The 20,839-nt window shown below is 40.4% G+C and overlaps 2 protein-coding genes across 5 annotated transcripts in view; one reads left to right on the forward strand and one right to left on the reverse strand.

The window, feature by feature from the left end:
- The window catches only part of CCPG1 (cell cycle progression 1), a 62,246-nt gene extending 56,935 nt beyond the window's left edge, over positions 1-5,311 (forward strand). For 3 of the 4 annotated variants that reach the window (XM_084640731.1, XM_084640732.1, XM_084640730.1), the window contains exons 8-9: positions 1,282-2,693; positions 4,561-5,182. In XM_084640731.1, the coding sequence (XP_084496857.1) occupies positions 1,282-2,693; positions 4,561-4,744 (1,596 nt within the window). In that variant the 3' untranslated portion in view covers positions 4,745-5,182. The other variant, XM_084640733.1, reaches the window with a different exon arrangement.
- Positions 5,300-19,678, reverse strand: PIGB (phosphatidylinositol glycan anchor biosynthesis class B). Its single transcript, XM_084640734.1, has 12 exons — positions 19,475-19,678; positions 17,707-17,842; positions 17,194-17,311; positions 16,005-16,109; positions 15,660-15,790; positions 14,521-14,661; positions 13,964-14,015; positions 12,148-12,359; positions 9,860-9,924; positions 7,442-7,655; positions 6,451-6,628; positions 5,300-5,871 (listed from the first exon to the last, which is right to left on the reverse strand). Exons 1-12 carry the CDS (start codon positions 19,623-19,625, stop codon positions 5,752-5,754), a joined length of 1,623 nt encoding a protein of 540 aa, XP_084496860.1. The 5' UTR covers positions 19,626-19,678; the 3' UTR covers positions 5,300-5,751.
- Positions 19,679-20,839: the final 1,161 nt, after the last annotated feature.

A 20,839-nucleotide genomic window follows, 5' to 3' on the forward strand; every position in this document is an offset into this window, starting at 1 on the left:
TGCCCCTTATGTTCTCAGTGGCATAGGGCATGGGTGCTGCCAAACACCACTACTGAAAAATCTTCTGGTCTCAGGCACACGCAGAACATACAGTAGAAACTCAGAGTTATGAACTGATCAGTCAACCACACACCTCATTTGTAACTGGAAGTACACAATCAGGCAACAGCACATACAAAAAATAAAAAGCAAATACAGTACAGTACTGTGTTGAACATAAACGACTAAAAAATAAAGGTAAAAGAGCATTTTTCTTCTGCATAGTAAAATTTCAAAGCTGTATTAAGTCAATGTTCAGTTGTAAATTTTTGAAAGAACAACCATAACATTTTGTTCAGAGTTACGAACATTTCAGAGTTATGAACAACCTCCATTCCTGAGGTGTTGATAACTCTGAGGTTCTACAGTATGCGCCCACAATGAAAACCCATAGGGATCGCACATCTTGAAGTACTCCAGTTACTATAAGGCAAGTAACCTCCATTTTTAATATCTAGAACTCTGTACTTCCTGAAAAACAGGCCCCGGAAGTATTGCCAAAATGAAACATCTTTTAAATCATGTTTAACTTAACTGCGCATCCAAAGATAAAGCTAACACAACATTATGCTTTAGTATATGAGCTTATTCTTGCAGTTGTTAGGAAGAATTTGCACCCCAATACCAGATGGAGCATTGCATAGTTAGATATAGGTGTCTGGGTTTCCTGAAACAGATTGTGGATGTTTTCGCCTTCCTCTGAAGCATCAAGCACTTAAGGCTAATATTATGTCATGGAAGGTTCAGAGACCTCCTTGACATATTCCGCAACAGCCCCAGGGCGGCGGGGCTGGAGCTGTCAGCTGGGGACCCTGCAGCTCGCAGCAGCCGTGGGCGGTGGTGGAGACCCCGGAGCCACAGCAGCGGTGGGAGCAGGATCTCCCTCCATCCCCATTTTGTCAAGTTATTTTTAGTAAAAAATCAGGGAAGTTCACAGGCTTCTGTGAATTTTTGTTTATTGCCCATGGCCTGTCTGTGACTTTTACTAAAAATAACCACGACAAAATCTTAGCCTTAAGCATAGGCCATTCCTAGAATCAGGATACCAGACTTGACGGACCAATAGTCATTTCAGTATACCAAGTGTTTTAGGACTGTTATTCAGTGTAGTGCTCGAATAACACTTATGCTTTGTGACTAGTTGGATGATGCTATGAATTCGTAATCTTTTACCTTTTTCAAACTTAAATTGTATGAATTCTAAGATTAATAAATTTGCTTGTTTGCTTTTTGTTTGTTCAGTCACTAAAACAAGACCTTGCCACATGTCTGATCTCTACTGAGGTAGAAAAGAAATCATTTGAATCTCAGAAAATAAGTCTTACTGCAGAAAACCAGCGCTTAAGGGAATCTCTGGAGAGGGAAGAAAAAGCTTTGGACTTGCTGCAGGAAGAGTTAAGGAAGCTGAGAGAACAAATTAGAAACTTAGAAGATAAAGGTATTAGTACAGAGTCAGTTGTCATGGAAAATAAAAAACTTAAGGTACATTTGGAAGAGGAAAAGCAGAAAATACACAACTTCCTTAAGCAAAAGGAGACACTTTTTGCAGAAGCACATATGTTACGGAGAGAACTAGACAAAGAACGTCATATAACTGAAGTTCTAAGAGAAGAACTGGAGCAGTTAAGTTCTCATCAGACACCCGACAATACAGACACAGACAATACATTAAGAGAGAACGAAGAAATAGAAACTTTGCGGGGAAGACTAACAGAGCTGGAAAAGAAGCTAAACTTTGAACAACAACGCTCTGATTTGTGGGAAAAACTGTATGTTGAAGTGAAGGACCAAACGGAAAAACAGGAAACTAATAAAAAAGGACAAGAGAAAGATGGTAAAGGAACAAGTAAGACCAAAAAGAAGTCCAAAGAATCATTTTTTGGCTCTGTTAAAGAAACTTTTGATGCCATGAAGAATTCCACAAAGGAGTTTGTAAGACACCATAAAGAAAAGATTAAACAGGCTAAAGAAGCAGTGAAAGAAAACCTGAAAAAATTCTCTGATTCTGTGAAGTCCACATTCAGACACTTCAAAGACACAACTAAAAACATCTTCGATGAAAAGAAGAAGTCTGGTGATAAAAGATATGAGGCAAACAAAAAAGGTAAAACTGTTTTTCGGGAATATAACACTCATGAGAATCCTTCTAAGCATACACACCATAGAGGGCCTAGCATGAAAAAAGAATTCAGAGAAGGAAGAAAACAGAGATCAACTCACTTTACATTTGAAAAAGATAGTAATTCACAGAAATGCATCAATAACCCAGAATGTAACAGAAAACGTCACTCTGTCCTAAAGGGCTGCTCTGGTATTTTTGAATGCGCTCATCAGGAATTTATTAGCCTGTTTAACAAAGTACTGGACCCTATTAGGGCTGAAGAATTTAATCAGTTAATGCAAAAATATTTGCAGCAAGAAGTAGATAGTTTCCATCACTGGAGAGAACTAGAGAATTTCATCAATAAGTTTTTCCATAATGGGATCTTTATACATGACCAGATGCTGTTCACGGACTTTGTTAGTGATGTTAAGGATTATCTTGAGGACATGAAAGAGTATCAAAGAGACCATGAAGGGATGTTTGAGGATTTGGATAAATACATCTACAGATACTACTTTCATTATGATAATTCACCTCAGTATGGACCCAGGTTGGTTTTTGTGTAATGTTTCCTGAATTAAAATATAGTTTTTAAGGACACCAAAGGAATTAGTATCATTGTTACCTTTTAACCCTAAAATGAATGTGGTGGGATGTCTCATGGGGACAGATTTTATTGGCTGTTGGGGCAAGTGACATTAGCACAGATGCCACTGTACCCTTTACAGCTTTAATGTGTGGGGGATTCCTTTAGAAAATAGTTCTGGATTAAGATTAAGCATTGCTGCTTGGAGCAACTGTTGAATGCAACAGAATGCTTGCTTACTGGCCTGAGCATCTGTGGTAAAAAAAAATCCCCCCCCCTTCCCGCCCCCGCATCCATTTTTAACACTGGTTACCAATAAAATTGCAGTAACTTTTAAACAACACTCCCTCCTCCTCCCCCTCATTGTTTCTTAAACCCCTTCATGGGGAGGGACAGGTATATTTGATAACTCTTCTGTGAGTTCTCTCCTAGTACATATGACTCTACCAGCTTTTTAGGGGTTTTTACCATTTCGCTGTAGCTTGCCAGGTGACTGAGCTTTGCTGTAGTTGTCCCTTGGGTGTGGATCTTGATCTTTTAGCCCCACAATAAAGCTTTTTCAGAGGTGTTGTAATCACTTTCTTTCTTTCTGCTTAAGACCCTTCTTATTGATGATGCATTTTGCTTGGATTTTTAATACTTCAACTGAGTTATTCCACTTACATATTACATTCTATTTTAACTGTTTTTTCTTAGCCTCTTGAGGGAAATAAGTCCATTTTGATCTGATGAGAGAGGCAAAGTTATGCTAATGTTAAAAAAAAAATCTCTCTCTCTCCTTCCACTTTACAGTAGGACAGTAACATAACTTTTCCCATTGCACTCTTCTCTATAAAGCATATTTAACCTTTTAGAGCAAGAGCAGTTTTATATTAAAAATGTAAATGTACTGTTTGTCTTTTGGACTACTGTGCTGCTCCCTTTCTCACTCAACTTTTTAAAATATTTTTGAAATAGTTTGTAATTTTTTTTAATCTTATTGCAGTTTAGCTTTTAGAAAACAACTCTCAGCTGTTTCTTTATTGGTAATAATGATCAAGGGGTAGTTTCTAATTCCTGGTTTTGGTAAATGCACACCACATCTAACTAGCTGTATTTATTTATTTAGATTTTAATTTGCCTGTCCCATTTCATTATTAAAAGAGCTTTATAATATTTTGATTTCTCATGACTTTATTATTGGGTAGCTTGTTTTTCTATGCTCTGAATTAATTCTGAATGAGACTAAAACATCTGTTCACTGTTAAAGGCATTTAATTTTAAATATATTTAGTGACTACGTTATTTATCACTACTGGGTGAGAATATTAAGCAAAGTAAGACTGTATAGCCTTTTGCTTCAAAAGTGTGGGATGTGAGACTGTAGTACAAGCATAAAATTCCTTGGAGTTCCTATCATAGCAAAAAACACAAAAGATGAGCTTCAACTGTTTAACTGCATCCCCCAGCCCTCCACATAAGTGCTTGTATTGTGCATACACAGACATACATTATGGTGCAGATGTTACTATTTGAAACTTCGTTTGCATATGGTCCAAATATCTTCATGTAGGAGTATTGTTCAGTCCTAACCAGCGTTGTGTTCCCTGTAAGTCAAGCAGAGTGGTGTGGTATGGAAACTTGCACTGGAGCTTATTTACCCTGACCCTAACTAGGGCTTTGCGTAATCTATTCAGTACATTTTGAGAGTACTAAGTACATAATAAATAAATAAAACCCACCAACTGTAACTCTCCTTTGAGCACTGGTAGTGAAATAATAATTATGGATGTAGTTGATTTTATTAAGATATTTTCAACAGCTCTAACCAAATTTTGTTTATTCCTTTCAGTCGACCTGCTAAAAGGCCTACTTTCACACAGTCTGAAAGTTCCAGCCATGAAAAACAAACTCAGAAGCACCACCACCGTAATAAGAGAGAAGGTAAATGGCATAAACATGGTCGCACTAATGGAAGACACATGGCAAATCTTGAAATAGAATTGGGGCAATTACCCTTTGATCCAAAATATTAAGTAATTTGTGTATGGTAAAATCAGGAAGATAAGTAGATAATTTCTAGTGGTTCCTCAATGGAAACTAATTGTTTTTCAACAAAACTGCAAGATGCAAGTGTTTCTTTATACAGATTGATTTTTACCCTGCTGTTCAAAAGCAGCAATCAAACTTCCTAACTCGCATTTTCTCTAGTGTTGCTTTACTGTTCTTTGGAAATTATTTTGGTTGTAGTTGTACTGTTATGGAAACTAGGTATGTTGTGACTCTTCTGTGAAAAATAGGCTTAATTGCATTCCATTAGTATAGTTCAAACTTGAATCATACATAATGTACATGTAATTAACATGGTTTGGTGTACTAACTTCATCTCGTCCTTCAGAAAGTAGATCTAAATTATGGCAACGCATTTGTTAATGTTTTGTAATCTTATACTTGCTTCTTGTCTTTTTTGGGGGTTCAAGAGCCTGTTGACTTATGAAGAATTTGCTGTGCTGCATTCTAATCAGCTTGCTGACATATGCACTTGAAATTTCTTGCACATCTTCATATTGTGGAAGAAAAATAAAGAGACGTTGTGGGTAAAAGTCTTTATTCATAAACAAATTTAGCATAGGTGTATAGTCCCATAGAGTTATGAAGTCTTGTCTTACTCCTCTCCTTTAAATCACAACAAATATCATGCAGTAGCTGTTGGTGTTGCTGGTGTACTGTTAATTATTTATAGAAGCCCTAAGACAGATTAACTTTGTTTTTTTCCCTCCACTCTTAACACCAAGAGATAAGATGAGAATATTGCCACTTAAGTTCAACTTTTCCACCACTGAAGAAGCATCACTAAACCGGTTACGTCCAGTATAATCCTTATCTACTGGCTATAAATTTGAGCCAGACCTGTCAATTTTGCTTACCTATTTTTAAGTATCACTGCCCTCTGTTCTGTACTAAAAGGCTGTTTAACCGAGACACCGCTGTGCAATACTGACTTGGGTTGGTCCCAGTTCAGAAACTGATCTTGAAGCATGCTTCATTTCACCCTTCTTGCGTAGACATAGATGTGGCTTCCAATTCGTCCTTGAGGCATATGGGTGTGAAAGACAGTAGCAGTTTTCTCATAACCATTTAGAGCAAGAAATGATGATATTTCCTGTAAATAAATACACTTTCATTTCCAAACCGTCCGGCATTTTTATACTGGTGGGGTACAGAACTGTGTTCCTAAACTTCTGTTAAACCAACCACTCAGCTACCTATAGAAGTTAGGTTCTGTGTTGTGGGAAGGAGAAATACAAACCATACCATATCATGACCCTTGGTTAGAGTGAAATCTTGCTCAGCGCCCCCGCCCCTACCTTGGACTTTACAGAAGCGTTCAAGGGGAAAGAATTCTGCTGATTGCAGGCTCCTTTACTCACTTTATGCCCATAAAGTCACTCAGTGCAAACCGTGTAGATTGTGTCTGTGCACCTCAAACTTGCCTTGGCACAGCAGTACTTCATGGCATAAAGGATTTGCTGGGTCCCCATGCATGCCCTCTCTGGGATCTTTCCCTTCACTCCAGTGACATAGTAGTAACTATGCTGTATTTTGGGCAAATGTTCAAGTCATACATTTTTAAAGGCTAAAGGTCATTTTCAAAGCTGCAATATCAGCTCTCCCTTCTATTTCTTGTGCATATTTGTGTTCTTAGCCTGATCTAGATAAAGTTAACTTGCAATTAACATACCTGTTCTAGCACACTGAAGAAGACCAAGTGAGTAGGTAATGTACCATTGTAAAACTCCTCATTAAGCCACTTGAGTGGCTTAGAGTAAAATATATCTGCTTCGTCAAGGTAACTCTCGTTTCCAGTTAGGTCTGGAGGACATCGAAGAAATCTCATTGGTAGAGGACAGTGAACATGGCTAGGAGGGGGAAAAGAAAAAAAAAAAAACAGATGGTTGAGATCCAGTGTTAAGTGATCAATTCAGATCTTAGTTTCAATTAAGGACGCTATATTGGAGTCTGTAAAACGTCTTGTTCTCTTATTTTTCCATGATCAATAGGTGCATCTTTCCTTTCTGTGCTAGATGTATAATGTTTTCTCATTTCTGTATTTCAGGTAAGCATACAGAAAGTAAAATGAGGTGCCAGTAGTGAGTGTAGTTGCAATTGGAGAGGTTCATAGGAAGCAATAATCCACAATCTGATTTATTTTAGATTTTAACAGCAAAAAGACCATCCTGAGTGACCTCAGTCCTATACTGGAGCACACTTTGAAAATAACATTATATTGTATCAATCCTTTAATTTTTATATATGTATCAGGATGTGTTACATACTGGAAGAGTTACTTTAGTCATGTCATACATAATAGTTCTATCTGTTAACCTGGTAGCAGAAGTCAAGGAAATAAGTATTAAATCTTGACTCACCGCAGTAGATAAATATTGGAGAAGGAGTGAAGCAAAGCATACTGCTAGGGCAAGCAATAAGGGACCATCACATATGTCTAACACTAAGCTGTTTTGGTAAAACAGGAAAAAATGTAGATGCTGGGTGGAACAAACAATATACAATTGATTTTTCCAATTTATTATTTCATACAGAGTTAATACAGATGGAACAATTTGGTAATAGATGCACATTATCCATCAAATAATTCAGTATCTTTGAGGGGAAACAATTGTATGCTTGAGTAGATTTATTATTACATACTGTATTAGCTACCTTATTACCTGTAAAAAGGAGTAGAGTGGCATGGCATCATTATAAAGACAGAAGCCCATGATTGGTTAGAAGAATTGTTACAGAGCTGCTGCATATGCATCATGACATCAAGAGAGCCACGCTGGTGAATCAAACCAGTGTACAGAGCTGGGAGTAAATTTGATAAAAGCAGGAAGGTTATTGCAGATTTCTTCCATGTCTTCAATTGTTTAAGAGAATACCCTAAAGTGAGAAATATAAAACAGTTAAGCAGATAGGCAAGTGTTAACTATTAGTTTACAGCCCTCTTTTGACATAGTGCAACTTACTGAAAATTGATTAGTCATGGTTAAATTAGAAGCAAAACAGTTCCTTATTTTTAAATAGTCAAAGTCATTGCCCCCTCCAGTTTTTTGTTTAGAATGGAAAAAAGGGGCATGTTTTCTATGGATTCCACACTCTAAAGTTGATGAGAGGTTAAGCTCTTGAACCTATTTTGTGATTCAGAGCTGCAATTAGGGCAGGTTCACCGGAGCCAATGCTCAATTTTTCTAGGCCTATATTTAATTCCATGGAGTGGGAAATCATTTAAGAAGAGGATAATGAATCAGTTTGAACAAATGATAAGGGAAGACTGTTACCAAAGTGTCTGGTTTAAGTGTCACAGCACATGACATACTTCCCACTGTCAGTAATATGGCTCTCTGGTCTCTCCAACACTTTGAAAGGCCTGAAGCACGTTACTATACTCCAAATGAATTGCTGTTGTAGCAAGGGAAGTGGGGTTAGGTGCTAAGCAATGCTTCAGCAGCTGTGGGATGAAGGGAAAAGCAGCCAGGAGCTTCAAAATTACTGTAATGGGTGTTGACTCTTTATCAAAGGCTACCCTTCTGCAGTTAAGTGGACTGTTAACAAAAAAGCAAGATGGTATAAAACACCTGACTAGGACTTTGTCTACAAACTTAAGATGAACCAGTTCCACTTCTATCAGTTTTTAAATTGACTTTGTTAAACCAGGGCAACTCCTGTGTAGACACTCTTATTTAAATTTAAAATCAGGATTATTTTGGTTACAGCTATTTCTAATTAATGTAAACTAAAACAAAATAAGCCTGGCTTAAACTGCAATAAGAGTGTCCACACAGGGTTGCCCTGGTTTAAATAATGCTGTTTAAAATTAAACTGGTGTAACTTTGTGTGTGTTAACAAGCACCAAAAATCTGTTTTGTAATTTTGCTCAGCTTTCATGGCTTTTGAGATATTCTTCCGGCCCAGGCAAAAATGACAATTTAATAAGAGTTTTTTAAATAATACCCTTTCTACATCATGAAGCAACTAAAAAGGAGAAGTGCAATTTTACCTTTGCATTTAAATGTAATTGCAAATGCAATAAATTCTGTAAAAGTCAGAGGGCATGAGCAGGATAGGTTCACACGCAATTTCTTTTTAAAAGACACTACCTTAAGGGCATTTGACTCCCAGCATTTTTGAGGGGGTCCAGGAATGAATGGGAAATAAAAGAACAGATTCAGCTAAAAGGCAGCATTGTTGAAAATCTAAATGTTAGAAACTCATTATTTTTATGGCTTTAGAGAAGGGGTGGGTAAACTTTTTGGCCCGAGGGCCACATCTGGATATAGAATTGTATGGAGGGCCATGAATGCTCATGAAATTGGGGTTGGGGTGTGGGCTCTGGGGTGGGGCCAGAAATGAGGAGTTCAGGGTGCAGGAGGGTGCTTTGGGCTAGGACTGAGGAGCTCGAAGGCCAGGAGGGGGATTAGGGCTGAGCTAGGGGGTTGGGGGCGTGTGTGCGTGTAGGCTCCGAAGCGGTGCTGGGGATTAGGAGTTTGGGGTGCAAGAGGGTGCTCTGGGCTGGGACCAAGGGGTTCGGAGGGTGGGAGAGGGATCAGGGTTGGGGCACAGGGTGGGGGTGGCTCAGGGCAGCGCTTACCTCAAACAGCTCGTGGAAGCAGCGGCATGTCCTCCAGCCAGCTGCCCCATCCATGGGTGCTGCCTCTGCAGCTCCCATTGACCGCAGTTCCCAGCCAATGGGAGCTGCAAGGGCAGTGCTTGGGGCAGGGGCAACTTACGGAGCAGAGCCCCCTGGCTGTCCCATGTGTAGGAGCTGGAGGGGGAACATGCTGCTACTTCTGGGAGCCATGCGGAGTGGCCCCCAACCCTGCTCCCCAGCAGGAACTCGAGGGCTGGATTAAAATGGCTGGCAGGCCGTAGTTTGCCCACCCCTGCTTTAGAGGTAACATTTAGCGGTGCACCTAGGCAATAGTTGCTCCTGACCCTATGATTCAATCTGTTTTGGTGGGGCTGTAAGTGAATAGAAAACTAATTCTAAACAACTTGACCATAACTAAACTACAGCCTATATTTCATGTAACAAAGTTTCTACAGAAGGGTAATCACCACACAACATTTAAAATCCAAATGCTTACCACAAAACACCATGCAAAATGGCAGTATGGGATATATAAACCTGAATTCTTTGTGGCTCAGCATGCTGTAACAAAACAGGTATGGTACTACTGAAATAAAATTATAGGAATCACAGGTTTGTTGACGATTCAATAGCATGTTTTATAGCATGTAGGGACAGAAAAGACAACTTGAACAGATTTTTAAAAAACTGAATTGTAAGCCTCCTCCTTGCAGTCCCGGCTGGAGATTTCTGCTCTATTATCAAACCACCGCATTATCTGAATCCGTTCCTTGGCCCCCAGCATGAAATATATGGGGCACGAAGAAGGGATTCAGAAAATGTGGTGGTTCAGGTAATAGTGTTTTGGAAAACAGGAGTATACTGCAGCTGCAAACAAACTACCATTTTCCAGGAACTTTACTAACATATGCCAATTGCCTCCAGACAGACAGATAAGGAGGAGCATTCAGTCACCCCACTTACATAAAGAAAGTTGTGCAATAAATATCATGCTTGACTACTGTGACAATCACATACTGTAGATGTTTTTACACCCTGGCAATGAACATATTAAAAATTTAGATCATAATTAGTACTTTACTAATTTTGTGACTGGGCAACAAAATGGTAGATAAAATTCAATGCTGATAAATGCAAAGTAATGCACATTGGAAAACAATCCCAACTATACATACAAAGCGATGGGGTCTAAGTTAGCTGTTACCGCTCAAGAAAGAGATCATGGAGTCATAGTGGATAGTACTCTGAAAACATCCACTCAATGTGCAGCAGCAATCCAAAAAAGCTAATAATGTTAGGAACTATTAGGAAAGGGGTAAATAAGAGAAAATATCACGCCATATAAATCGATGGTACGCCCACAACTTTAATATTGCATGCAGTTCTAGTCTCCCCATCTCAAAGATATATTAGAATTGGAAAAGGTACAGAGGGGGACAACAAAAACGGAGAAAGTAAATAAGGAAATGTTATTTACCCTTTCACATAACACAAGAACCAGGGATCACCCAATAAAATTAACGTACAGCAGGTTTAAAACAAATAAAAGAAAGTATTACTTCACACAATGCAGTGTCAACCTGTGGAACGCTTTGTCAGGGGATGTTGTGCAGGCCAAAACTATAAAGAATTAGGTGTGTTCAAGGAGGGTGGGTCCATCAATGGCTATTTATCAAGATATGGTCAGGGATGCAACCTGTAAGGAGAGACTGTTATCTTGTCATAAGCTGCTGTTCTTAACAACAAGTGAGGAAAAGTGCTGGTGGTGAATCAAAACTTAGTTGGGCACACTACACCTATGGAACAAGATTCATCTAAGCTAGGACCATACTACTATTCAATACAGTCCTATAACTTGTGGAGTCAGCCACGGGAGGCCCACCCCATTATACCCAGATCAAGTGATGTATAACTATCACAGTCGCTCCTATGCCAACTTCCCTCCTGCAGGTAGTACAGGGGGCATGACTAGGGCATCAGACTACTTTAACTTGTGCTATGGGACTGGAGCCTTACAGGACTGGGCCAGTGCAAGGTAGTTTAAAACCATTTTTGCATCCCTCAGTTTTGTGACCCAGTTACAAAATTTGTCTATATTCTATTAATACCATGTTCTGAAACATGGGAAGGCGTTTAACATTATTTGATATTTAAATAATCACGGTCACCTGTTTCACCTTCACATGGAACAGTCTGTTTCTACAGTGAGTGGTGTGTGAAGAGCCTGAACAAACTAATCCTCACTGCCATTTCTCATCCCCTGCAAACTGCTGCCTTCACCTCTGGTTGTCTTTTGTCATTTTGGCAACAGACAGGACAGATTTTTATATTGCAATAATCTCTGAATTGCTCCATATGCAAGTCTTTTCAGACGATTTCAGAAATCTTGAGTGAAATTAAACAAAAGAATGTGATTTTCTTTAACAGGCCTCAAGTAAACAAGACTTTCAAACTCACTGTGCTGCTGAAAGCAAACACCTTTTAACGATTCAAAGAAGTTCTCAATTTTGCTGCAATGCCCTATCTGCTCTCTAATCGCTTACTGTGCCACCAACATCAGTTTAGAATTATTCCATTAAGCCACTGTAGTAATGTTAAACACAGCTATGTCATACCATTGAATTTATTGTAAAATATTTGGATAATTTTTGTAATTGGACACTGCAATTTGAATGAAATTTTCTTTGCATTAATCTCTATTTTGTTCTAGAGAAAATAAGTTATGATTTTGACTTTAAAAATAATGTGACTGATTCAAAGTTAATTACATTTAAGGGAACTTACCTGTATACCAACACTGTCCAAACCACTACCACTAGAAAGATCCGATACCTCTTTGGTGCCTGGATGCAGCCGTGAATAAAGAAGGGTAGATGGGTGCCCAAAATAACCGGCAATCCCTGGGTCAAGTACCAATGCCAAGGATGAGAACCATAAAATGTCCCCAAATTCTGTAGCACATTAAACTTCAAGAATTTCAGCTGAACCAGTATCCACTGAAAGGTTAAAAAAATGAATTAGTTTTAAGTATGAAAATGTTAGATTAAGTCTGTCTGGTTCTGTTATGCAGCACTGACATTTTTTTTTAAAAGTACATGGTTTGAGCATTGGCCTGCTAAACTTAGGGTTGTGAGTTCAATCCTTGAGGGGGCCATTTAGGGATTGGGGCAAAAATTGGGGATTGGTCCTGCTTTGAGCAGGGGGTTGGACAAGATGACCTCCTGAGGTCCCTTCCAACCCTGATATTCTATGATTCTATGATACCATGATTTACATTTTTACCGAAAATCATTACAGCAAGTTTTTAAAGTAAAAAGTATCTTGTGAAAGCAATTTAGTTACTTTCAGCAGTTAATACAAGTTACAAGCATTATGGTTTGAAAGTTTTCTACTACGATTCTGTCATACAGAATAGGCCTCTTATGCTGAACAATACAAATGTGAAATGTTTTAAAAATCTACACACAATCGGTCTTATGTGGTCACTAACTAACTTCCACAAAAAGTACGGGCTTATCTTTTACGGTTAGTGAATCCTTTAAATGAGACATGGGTTGTCCATAGAACTTTCTTTTAAAAACTAGGGGCAGGATTCTCAGATTTGCTCAACATCGGTGTAATCTGCTCATATTTAAGTTACTTCAATGGAAGCAGAGTTGGATCAATGCCGAGCACTTCTGAAAATCCTACACTAAATATTTTATACATCTCTTCGAGCCCTATAGAATTTTCTTCTGCACACTTGCCTATTGCTCTAATACTTCTGTTACCTCTGTAATGTCTCCTGCTTGGAAAAAATCTTTTCTACATATTTTATGACATTGGGTTAGATGGACAACTTCAAGTTTGCCAAAATTGTCCATCTTACAGTAATATCGGCAACAATCATCAATATATTTAACACTTCTTACACAGAGAGCTGTGCATCTTTACCAGCATGAAAACTGAAAACATGCAGGATATGACTTTGAGCTTTTACTAATCTTTGTTTTACATAATTGATACCTATAAAAGCTGCTTTTTGTAAATGGTAAGTACTAAACTGCTGAATACTTTATGGTAACACAAGATGTCAGAAATGAAGTTTCACAAGCAGGTTTACTAGGACAGTGCTAACTAGGATCTATAAATACTTTTAGAAGCAAATAAATACCAAAATGCTACAACTAAGCTATCCTAACAGAAATTAATGCTGAGCTAACCATAACACTACAGCTCTCCCAGAACATAAAATATGCTGCAGAGAACAACTGTGTAAAGTTTAGTTATTCTGTACATAATTAAATTAACATGCAAATATCTCTGAACACTGACACTAAGTATCAGTGAATTGAGAAGCCATTGCATTGTTAGTCTTATTTGAAATGGCATTCTAGTGATTTAACGTAAGTGTAGATATTAATGGCTAGAATTATACTCATAAGATTATAGGATACAGACGAACTGTTATTTGAGGTGATGCCAAAGGCAGAATGTACAGATCTCAAATCATTGAGACAGTGACAGCTCTTGAATTAGGAAAGTGTGGAACCACCTGCCCAAGTACAAAATTGTTAAACATGCTCACAAATTTAATTTAAGACATTGTATGGCAACTTACCTCACCAAAAAATACACGATCAATTATTAAAGAAATCCCTAGAATGACCAATCTGCAAAAATCAAGAAAAAACTCCTTGTATTACTGACATCTTCTGAATGTTTACGCTTTTCTTCAGCTTGCCTCTACACTTCATTGTGTATGTGTCACTGTCCCCTAAACTAGTCACAGTTACTTAGAATGATTGATTCACCACACTTAGCCTTTCTGGAACACCCCCTGGTTGGCTTCGAGGTCCTCCTCATATTTTCCCCTCATGAGATCTTTCCATGAAACCTCCCTCTTGTGGGGATCACAGCATTTGTACAGGAAGCAATCCCCTTCTCCAAACTGTTGCCATAGTGTTTTATTCTTCACTTTTGCACATCTCCCTAAGTTAAAACATTCAGGAGGTATCCTGCCCCTGGCTACAGTCTTATTAGTTTAAAAAAAAAAAGTAAATATTGATAAGCAGAATGCCTAAATGAAACCTGTTAGTATGGTATAGATGGTAACATATAATACTTACTATTTATTAGGCACAGTGTCATAATTTACTGAATTAATAAAATACTTACCCTACTGGAATATAGCTGTATAGAACAAGGTCTGCCTTCTTCTGTTCTTGCCAGAAATGCCTGAGCACCAAAGGTATCCATGGAATTACAGCAGTTGGACGAATAATAAATGCAAGTGTTACCAACGTTAAATATTTGCAACTAGAAAAGAAGAAAGTATTAATTAAACCGTCAGAGCACAATTATAAAAAGAGACTTAATTGCTTTTTCATTATATGATATTTTGGTCTAATGTGTCAGGACTACCACATTTTTCATGTCACCATGTTTCTGGACACTGACTCAGGCAAGTACAGCATACAGACTTCTGTACACAGCTCTGCCTTTAACCTTGAATCTTTAGGTGCAAACGCTTATTGGCCTGGTTCTATGAAAAAAACTGTGCAAGACTTATGCAAGACTAAGTATCTAACTAGAATACAGGCTTTTTAAAAGAGTAATTACTCAGTTCAAAATTAGTTAATACATTGACTCTGAATACTTGTTTGGCTTGAGTGACCATCTTTCATGTCCTTCTTAAATTCTCACAAATTAATTGTCTCTGCACTCCCCTAAAGATTAAATTAATGTCCCCCACAGGTAATTATTTGGTTTGAAATGAGGAACAGCAGAGTAGTCATTTTACACACCTACTACCATCCCCTGCAGATATGTGTAGCAACAGCACCAGTTACCATTCCACTCAGGAACTAGAACAGCTGCAGCTTCTCCACAAACTGAGGATCTTGGGTTGCTGGATCAAGTAAGGATTAGGTTCCTATGGCCCCATCCCCAACAGCTTATTTGGAACCAGCACAAAGAACTCTTGGGATACAGAGAACTTGAAGGCTCCATAGATGAAACATCTATGCAGTCTTGCCTTGAGGCTTAACTGGTTTGCACACCACTGCACTGGACCTGTGAATTTCACCCTCAGTAACAAAAGGAATAGTTACCTTCCATATTATCTTTATACAACCTGAACTAATCTTTCTAAATTCAGAAGCCTCTGGATTTGTTCCAACAGAAGTAAACATCAGGGAGGATAACAAAAGGCAGGAAAAGTTTATATATGAACAGTAAGCATTATTTTAACAATTGCATCCATTTTGATTATCCCAACCAAAAGTTACCAATGTTGTTAGTGTAAATTCTCTCACCTGCTCTTTGTCTTTGAGCCTTCCATGGGATAGTAGAAAAGAGCAAAGATGGTAAGAACGGTTTCCATGGTGTTTGTTAGAGTTCTGGTACAGCAATACCATGTAAACCAAGAGCACAACTGGCAAAGGTACTAAAAACAATTATGAACAACAGGGTATGGGGGGGGGGAAGCGTTAATACAATATTTGTATAGCCTTTAACAAAAGTGGTGATAGCATTTAAGTCTAAAACCTTTCAGACATTTACTAATATCATTAAACCATTTCTTAATTTCTGCAGTACACTGTATGCTAAAATACTATAAGGCACATACATAAGACATGTATTTCAAGGCTGAGACTCACCACCCACTTTGCTGTTTCTGCAGTTTCTAGGTGTCTCACTAATGAGTAAAGCTTTACGTCTGCTAGAGCTGACAGAAGTGCTTGCACAAGTCTAGGGATCCAAATCTACATTAACAAAAAGAAGAGAAAGTTTCCTTATTTTTCTGACTCTTGTTTCTGAAGCCCCTATTAACTCCCAAGTTTAACTGCAATATATAAAACTAGGAGATTCTTGAAACAGCAATCCACTGAGGAAACAAAACTAAAGGTATATGACTGTCCTCTGTACATTTTAATGGAAAGCTCTTATTATTTTAAATACCGTAGTCCTAGAGAAAGATGAGTCCAGAGTTTCTATTAAAACCAAGCAAAGAAAGCCAGTCAATTTGACATTCAGTTGAAAGTTTCCAGAAACTCAAGGCAGCACTTTCAAAATTGTTCCACAGTGATGTAAGTCATCTTCTAATGAAGTCAACGGGAGTTTTATTCACAGTCTTCAGTGGCAGAGTTATGTCAATACCGAGTGCTTTTGAAAAAAACCTACCCTCAGATTCTGTTCAGTTGTTAGTTATTTGCAGTGGTCTTATACTTACAGCCAAAGTAATCTGCTAATTAAAGAGCTACTGAGTACATCATGTTCTGACTCTAATGGCTAAGGATATGATTTAATCACGGAGGTCACAAATTCCATGACTTCAATGAACCTCTGTAACTACTTCAGCTACAGCCCCCCGCCGCAATGACTGTGGTGGGGGCTGGAGCTGTCAGCCTCCCCCCGGCTTCAGTCCCCTCACTCCATTATTTGTACTAAAAGTCATGGGCAGGTTGCGGGCCTCCATGAATTTTTGTTTATTGCCCCCGACCTGTCTTTGACTTTTACTAAAAATAACTGTGACAAAATTTTAACCTTACTAGTGGCAAAACCCTATCTTCTTTGACATTTGAAGAGGTTGACAGAGGTCAAGAATCACCATCTTCAGCCCCACTTCTGCCACTGGAGCCATGCAAGGGGACCCTTGTGGCCAGGCAGAGCCAGAGTTAACTTAATTGAGGCTTCAGGCGCTGGCGAGTGTTTCACTCACCTGGATCCAATAGCCAAATCTGGGTCTTTCATTTTATGTGGAGGGCAGTTAAATTTCTTACCTACAACACTTTGAAATTAATTTTAAGTAGTATCTGAGCTTTTAAAAAATATTTCCTTTGTACTTACCAGCAGCTGAACGTCATCCTTTGCCAGCAGCTGTAAAACTCTGTAGATAGTTGCAAAGAGTAGTGGGTATGAATAACCCCTTAAACCTTCTGCCCATTCCCAGGTCAAGTAGCCATAATTAGTAATATTAAGGATATTTAAAGAACTTAAAAGTTTTCCTGTTAGCTTTCTGCTTATTCTCAGGATTTCCTGATTCTATGTCAAAAATCTTACTCTGTGGCCATTTTCAATTAATGATTTCTGCCAATGGTCATATTAATTTCTCACTGCTAGGGAAACCTCTAGCTTAACACACCTCCTACCAAAAAAGGACAGTAGTAGTAACATAGCTCCAGGAAAGTTACTAGGATATATAAAAGCATGGAGTGGAGAGAGCATTACTAGGGCAATAAAGTCATCATAAACAGATATTACAGTATTGAGGACAAAATTATGACAAAATGAAAAAGTGAGCACACTTAGTTCAGTTCTAGAAAGATTCCCCTCATTTTAACTTCAAAAAGCAAAGGATATTTGAATACCATATGATGTGCGACTTCAAGCGACTGCCAATATTCATCTGGAACAAAGCTTGTCTGGACTAAAAAGCAGTTAAGTACTCGCAGAGTTATGGTAAACAAGACCAGATAAATGTTCTCGCCAATAAGATCTGAGAAAGCAAAACATTAGTTTAGAGAAAGTCCTTGTTATATTCACTGAAATAATAATTGTTTATGGCTATTGATCATTGAACAAAGGCATTCTCTTTAAAGTGATAGCTTTTAACTGTATAGTAGCTTGATCTTCTTAGAAGTGAGATATATGGTAGCACTTCTGAACAACTTTCATTGTAAGAAAAAATACACATCATACTTAATCCTTTGTCAAGAAGTTCCATCATTTTATGTCTCAGTTTGCACTTTAATAGCATTATTCCTTACAGCCTCCAGTTTGATTCCATGTTGAAGTCTTAAATTATTGTAAACTACTGTATCATCAAATCAATTGCAATGACTGAAGGATCAAAATCCAAATTAAAACTGAATTTAGTGAGAACTTTTCAAACAGGTACCTTGGACAGTTATTAGTGAGGAAGAAAGAGTTAGTGGCTTTGGGTTTAGTTATTCTTCCCCACAGCTGGGCTTCATTAAAAAAAAATTGCTCTAGTCTGGAATCTCAGCTTTTATAGATATATATTTTTACAAGTAAGCCACTGGCTCTCAAGTTTGTAAACATTAATTGAATGTAACTGCTGTAGTGGTGTCTGATTTTGCAGAATCTGAAAAATTGACAGAGGTGTGAGTAGCCCTGTTCATTTCACTGGTTACTGACTCTGATGTCCAATGAATGATAGCCATTTGAATTAAGAATAACTATTTCAAAATTGATCAAAGCATGAAGGAAAGGTGAGGAAAGGATAGAGGACACTTGCAGCAACCAAAAAGTGTTACTTTCCCACGGTTTAGTGGTGGCAAGCAATGTTCTTCAGAGTCCCCTGCTACAGGGTCAGTTATGGTAGCCTCCTTCTTCCCCCGCAATGATGGCAGCAGAATGACACCCTTAGGGGCCTAATCTGCTCTGGTGGTGACTGCAGGGGTCAGGCTGCTCCCTCCCTTACTGCCACTAGCTGCAACTGCTGCTCCCCCCTCTGCTGGAGGCTGTCTACAAACTCAACTCAAGCACATCAGCTATACTGACCTCTCCAGTTTCTCTTCATAAATGTGAGCTAGAAACTTTTTAAAGTAAAAGATTAGGTTCTAATGTAATCAGTTGACTTTGGGAACATGCTACTTTTCTTATGCCTTCATGTAATCATGGGTGTATCCTATCCTAACCAACGGTGAACTCTAGCAGTGCAGCTATACAAAGTTTTGAAGTGCATAACTGCTGCAAAAGACATCTCGCATTGGAGTCCCAAGGAGGCGAGTTTGCGGGCAGAGTTTCTGAAGAACTGCTTCCTCCGCCCCGCCCCTTGAAGAAAACACCTCACACGCAACCTGGCGTAATTAAGAATCCCCTTGGGTCCCTCCCACTTACCCAACTAACAACGGGAAGAGACTGCAAGCCCCTGGCCCACTCTTGGCTGGGAGAGAGCTGAGACCAGCCCCGCTGTGCTGGTGCCTCTCACCCCCCCACGCAGCCGGCCCCTCTGTTGGGGTGTCTCGCTAAGCGGCGGAGCTCCCTCTCCGATCGCTGCGGCCCGGGCTCAGAGGGCTCAGCGGGACACAGCTCTGCCTATTCCACCGCGTGCCCAGCCTCAGGCCCTTCCCTCAGAGCTTCTCCTCTCCCGGGTTCCCCTCACCTGGGCCCCGCTCCCCGCCGGCCCCCGGGGCAGCGCCGTATAGCGCAGATTTTCTCTTCCGGAGCCGCACGGTATCGGCACTGCGGGTCCGGCCACGGGGGAAGAACCCGCCTCCACCCCCCGCCCGCATGTCGGACTCCGCTCTCTGCATGGAGCCTCGAGGCCTGGCGGGCCACTCTCTCTTCCGCAGTGGGCGGAGTCAGAGTGACGCCCGGGGGCGGGGCTGTGGCCATGTCGGAGCTTTTGGAGGCTGGGTGAGCGCATGTGCGGAAGAGTAGGGGCGGGCGTTTGGGTCCTTAAGGGCGGGGCCAGGCTCATTACTTCCGGTAGCTTGTTTGGCCTCTGGAGGTTTCATCTCTATGGTTTAATCGGTTCGACCGAGGGGCTTTGGAGGTAGGCGGCGTGCGCGGCCCCGCGGTAGGAGGGGTTTGCGGGGCTGATGTCCCCGGATCTCTCCTCTCGCTTCTCTACCCCAGCCCCCATTGACGATCTGGGTGGGGGGAGGGTGTGTGTTCCCCTCAGCCTTGCTGTGCCCAGCACGGAGCAACAGAAGCCGCTGGGCGCGTGCCGCTTCCTCCCCCCCCCCCCGTGCCTTTCCTTGGCTGCCCGCGGGTGGGGCTGCGCTCAGGCCTTGGGGTGGCGCCCCCTAGTCTCCTCCCCTTTTGCCGCCCCCGCCCATATTTCTAGATCTGCCCCGGCCCCGTGGGCGGGCGAAGGGCCGCGGGCAGCGCCTCTCCCGCAAGCTGCCTCCCCCTCGGGAAGCTGGGCGTTGTCGTCTTGATACGCCTCTCGGGCTACAGCTCTCCCGTGCCCAGCGGTCTCAGCTGTTTCAGTCCACAGCCCTCTGCTGCCCGCCCTGGCTGGCTAGTCCCGCTGGTGTCGGGAGCTGGAGTCTGGAAAAGAGCTGGTGGGTCGTGTCCCCGAGCCTTAATCCGTGCGGCGTCTGTCACCGAGCCGCTGGTAACCGGGATTTCAAGCCGCACTTCTGTCAGTTACACCTAGTGGCTAGTACTTGGTGAACCGCCATTGAAATCCAGATTGCTGTGAGCTCAGGTCGCGGGGAGAGACACTAGCTGCGCGGGGAGACGCCGGCTGCGAGCGGACACAGGGCAGTGGCGGCGTAAATTTTCCCTATGCTGCCCTAATGACGCTGCTGCTGAAGGAGACTGTAAGCGGCTTTCTGAAGGGGAGTTGAATTTCTAAAAAGTTTGGGGAAATGCTGAGATAAAGCTTTCTGCCATATTTTTTATGTGTTTATCATTTAACAATGGCACTGCTTTACAGAATGGACAGACACATTCCCTCTACTGAAGAGCTGAGAGGCAAATGCGATCTATTGGATGATATTGGAACTAGTACCCATAA

Source organism: Lepidochelys olivacea (assembly GCF_965140295.1).
Source record: "Lepidochelys olivacea isolate rLepOli2 genome assembly, chromosome: 10".
In the NCBI taxonomy this organism is placed as follows: Eukaryota; Metazoa; Chordata; order Testudines; family Cheloniidae; genus Lepidochelys; species Lepidochelys olivacea.

What these genes read in the sequence shown, in the direction of transcription:
- PIGB (XM_084640734.1), bottom strand. Translation starts at nt 19,625, where the DNA reads ATGCAGAGAGCGGAGTCCGACATGCGGGCGGGGGGTGGAGGCGGGTTC. An exon ending in CGGCGGGGAGCGGGGCCCAG is followed by an intron (nt 17,843 to 19,474) that starts GTGAGGGGAACC and finishes TTGCTTTCTCAG; the next exon opens with ATCTTATTGGCGAGAACATT. An exon ending in CACTCTACTCCTTTTTACAG is followed by an intron (nt 6,629 to 7,441) that starts GTAATAAGGTAG and finishes TCCCCCTCCTAG; the next exon opens with CCATGTTCACTGTCCTCTAC.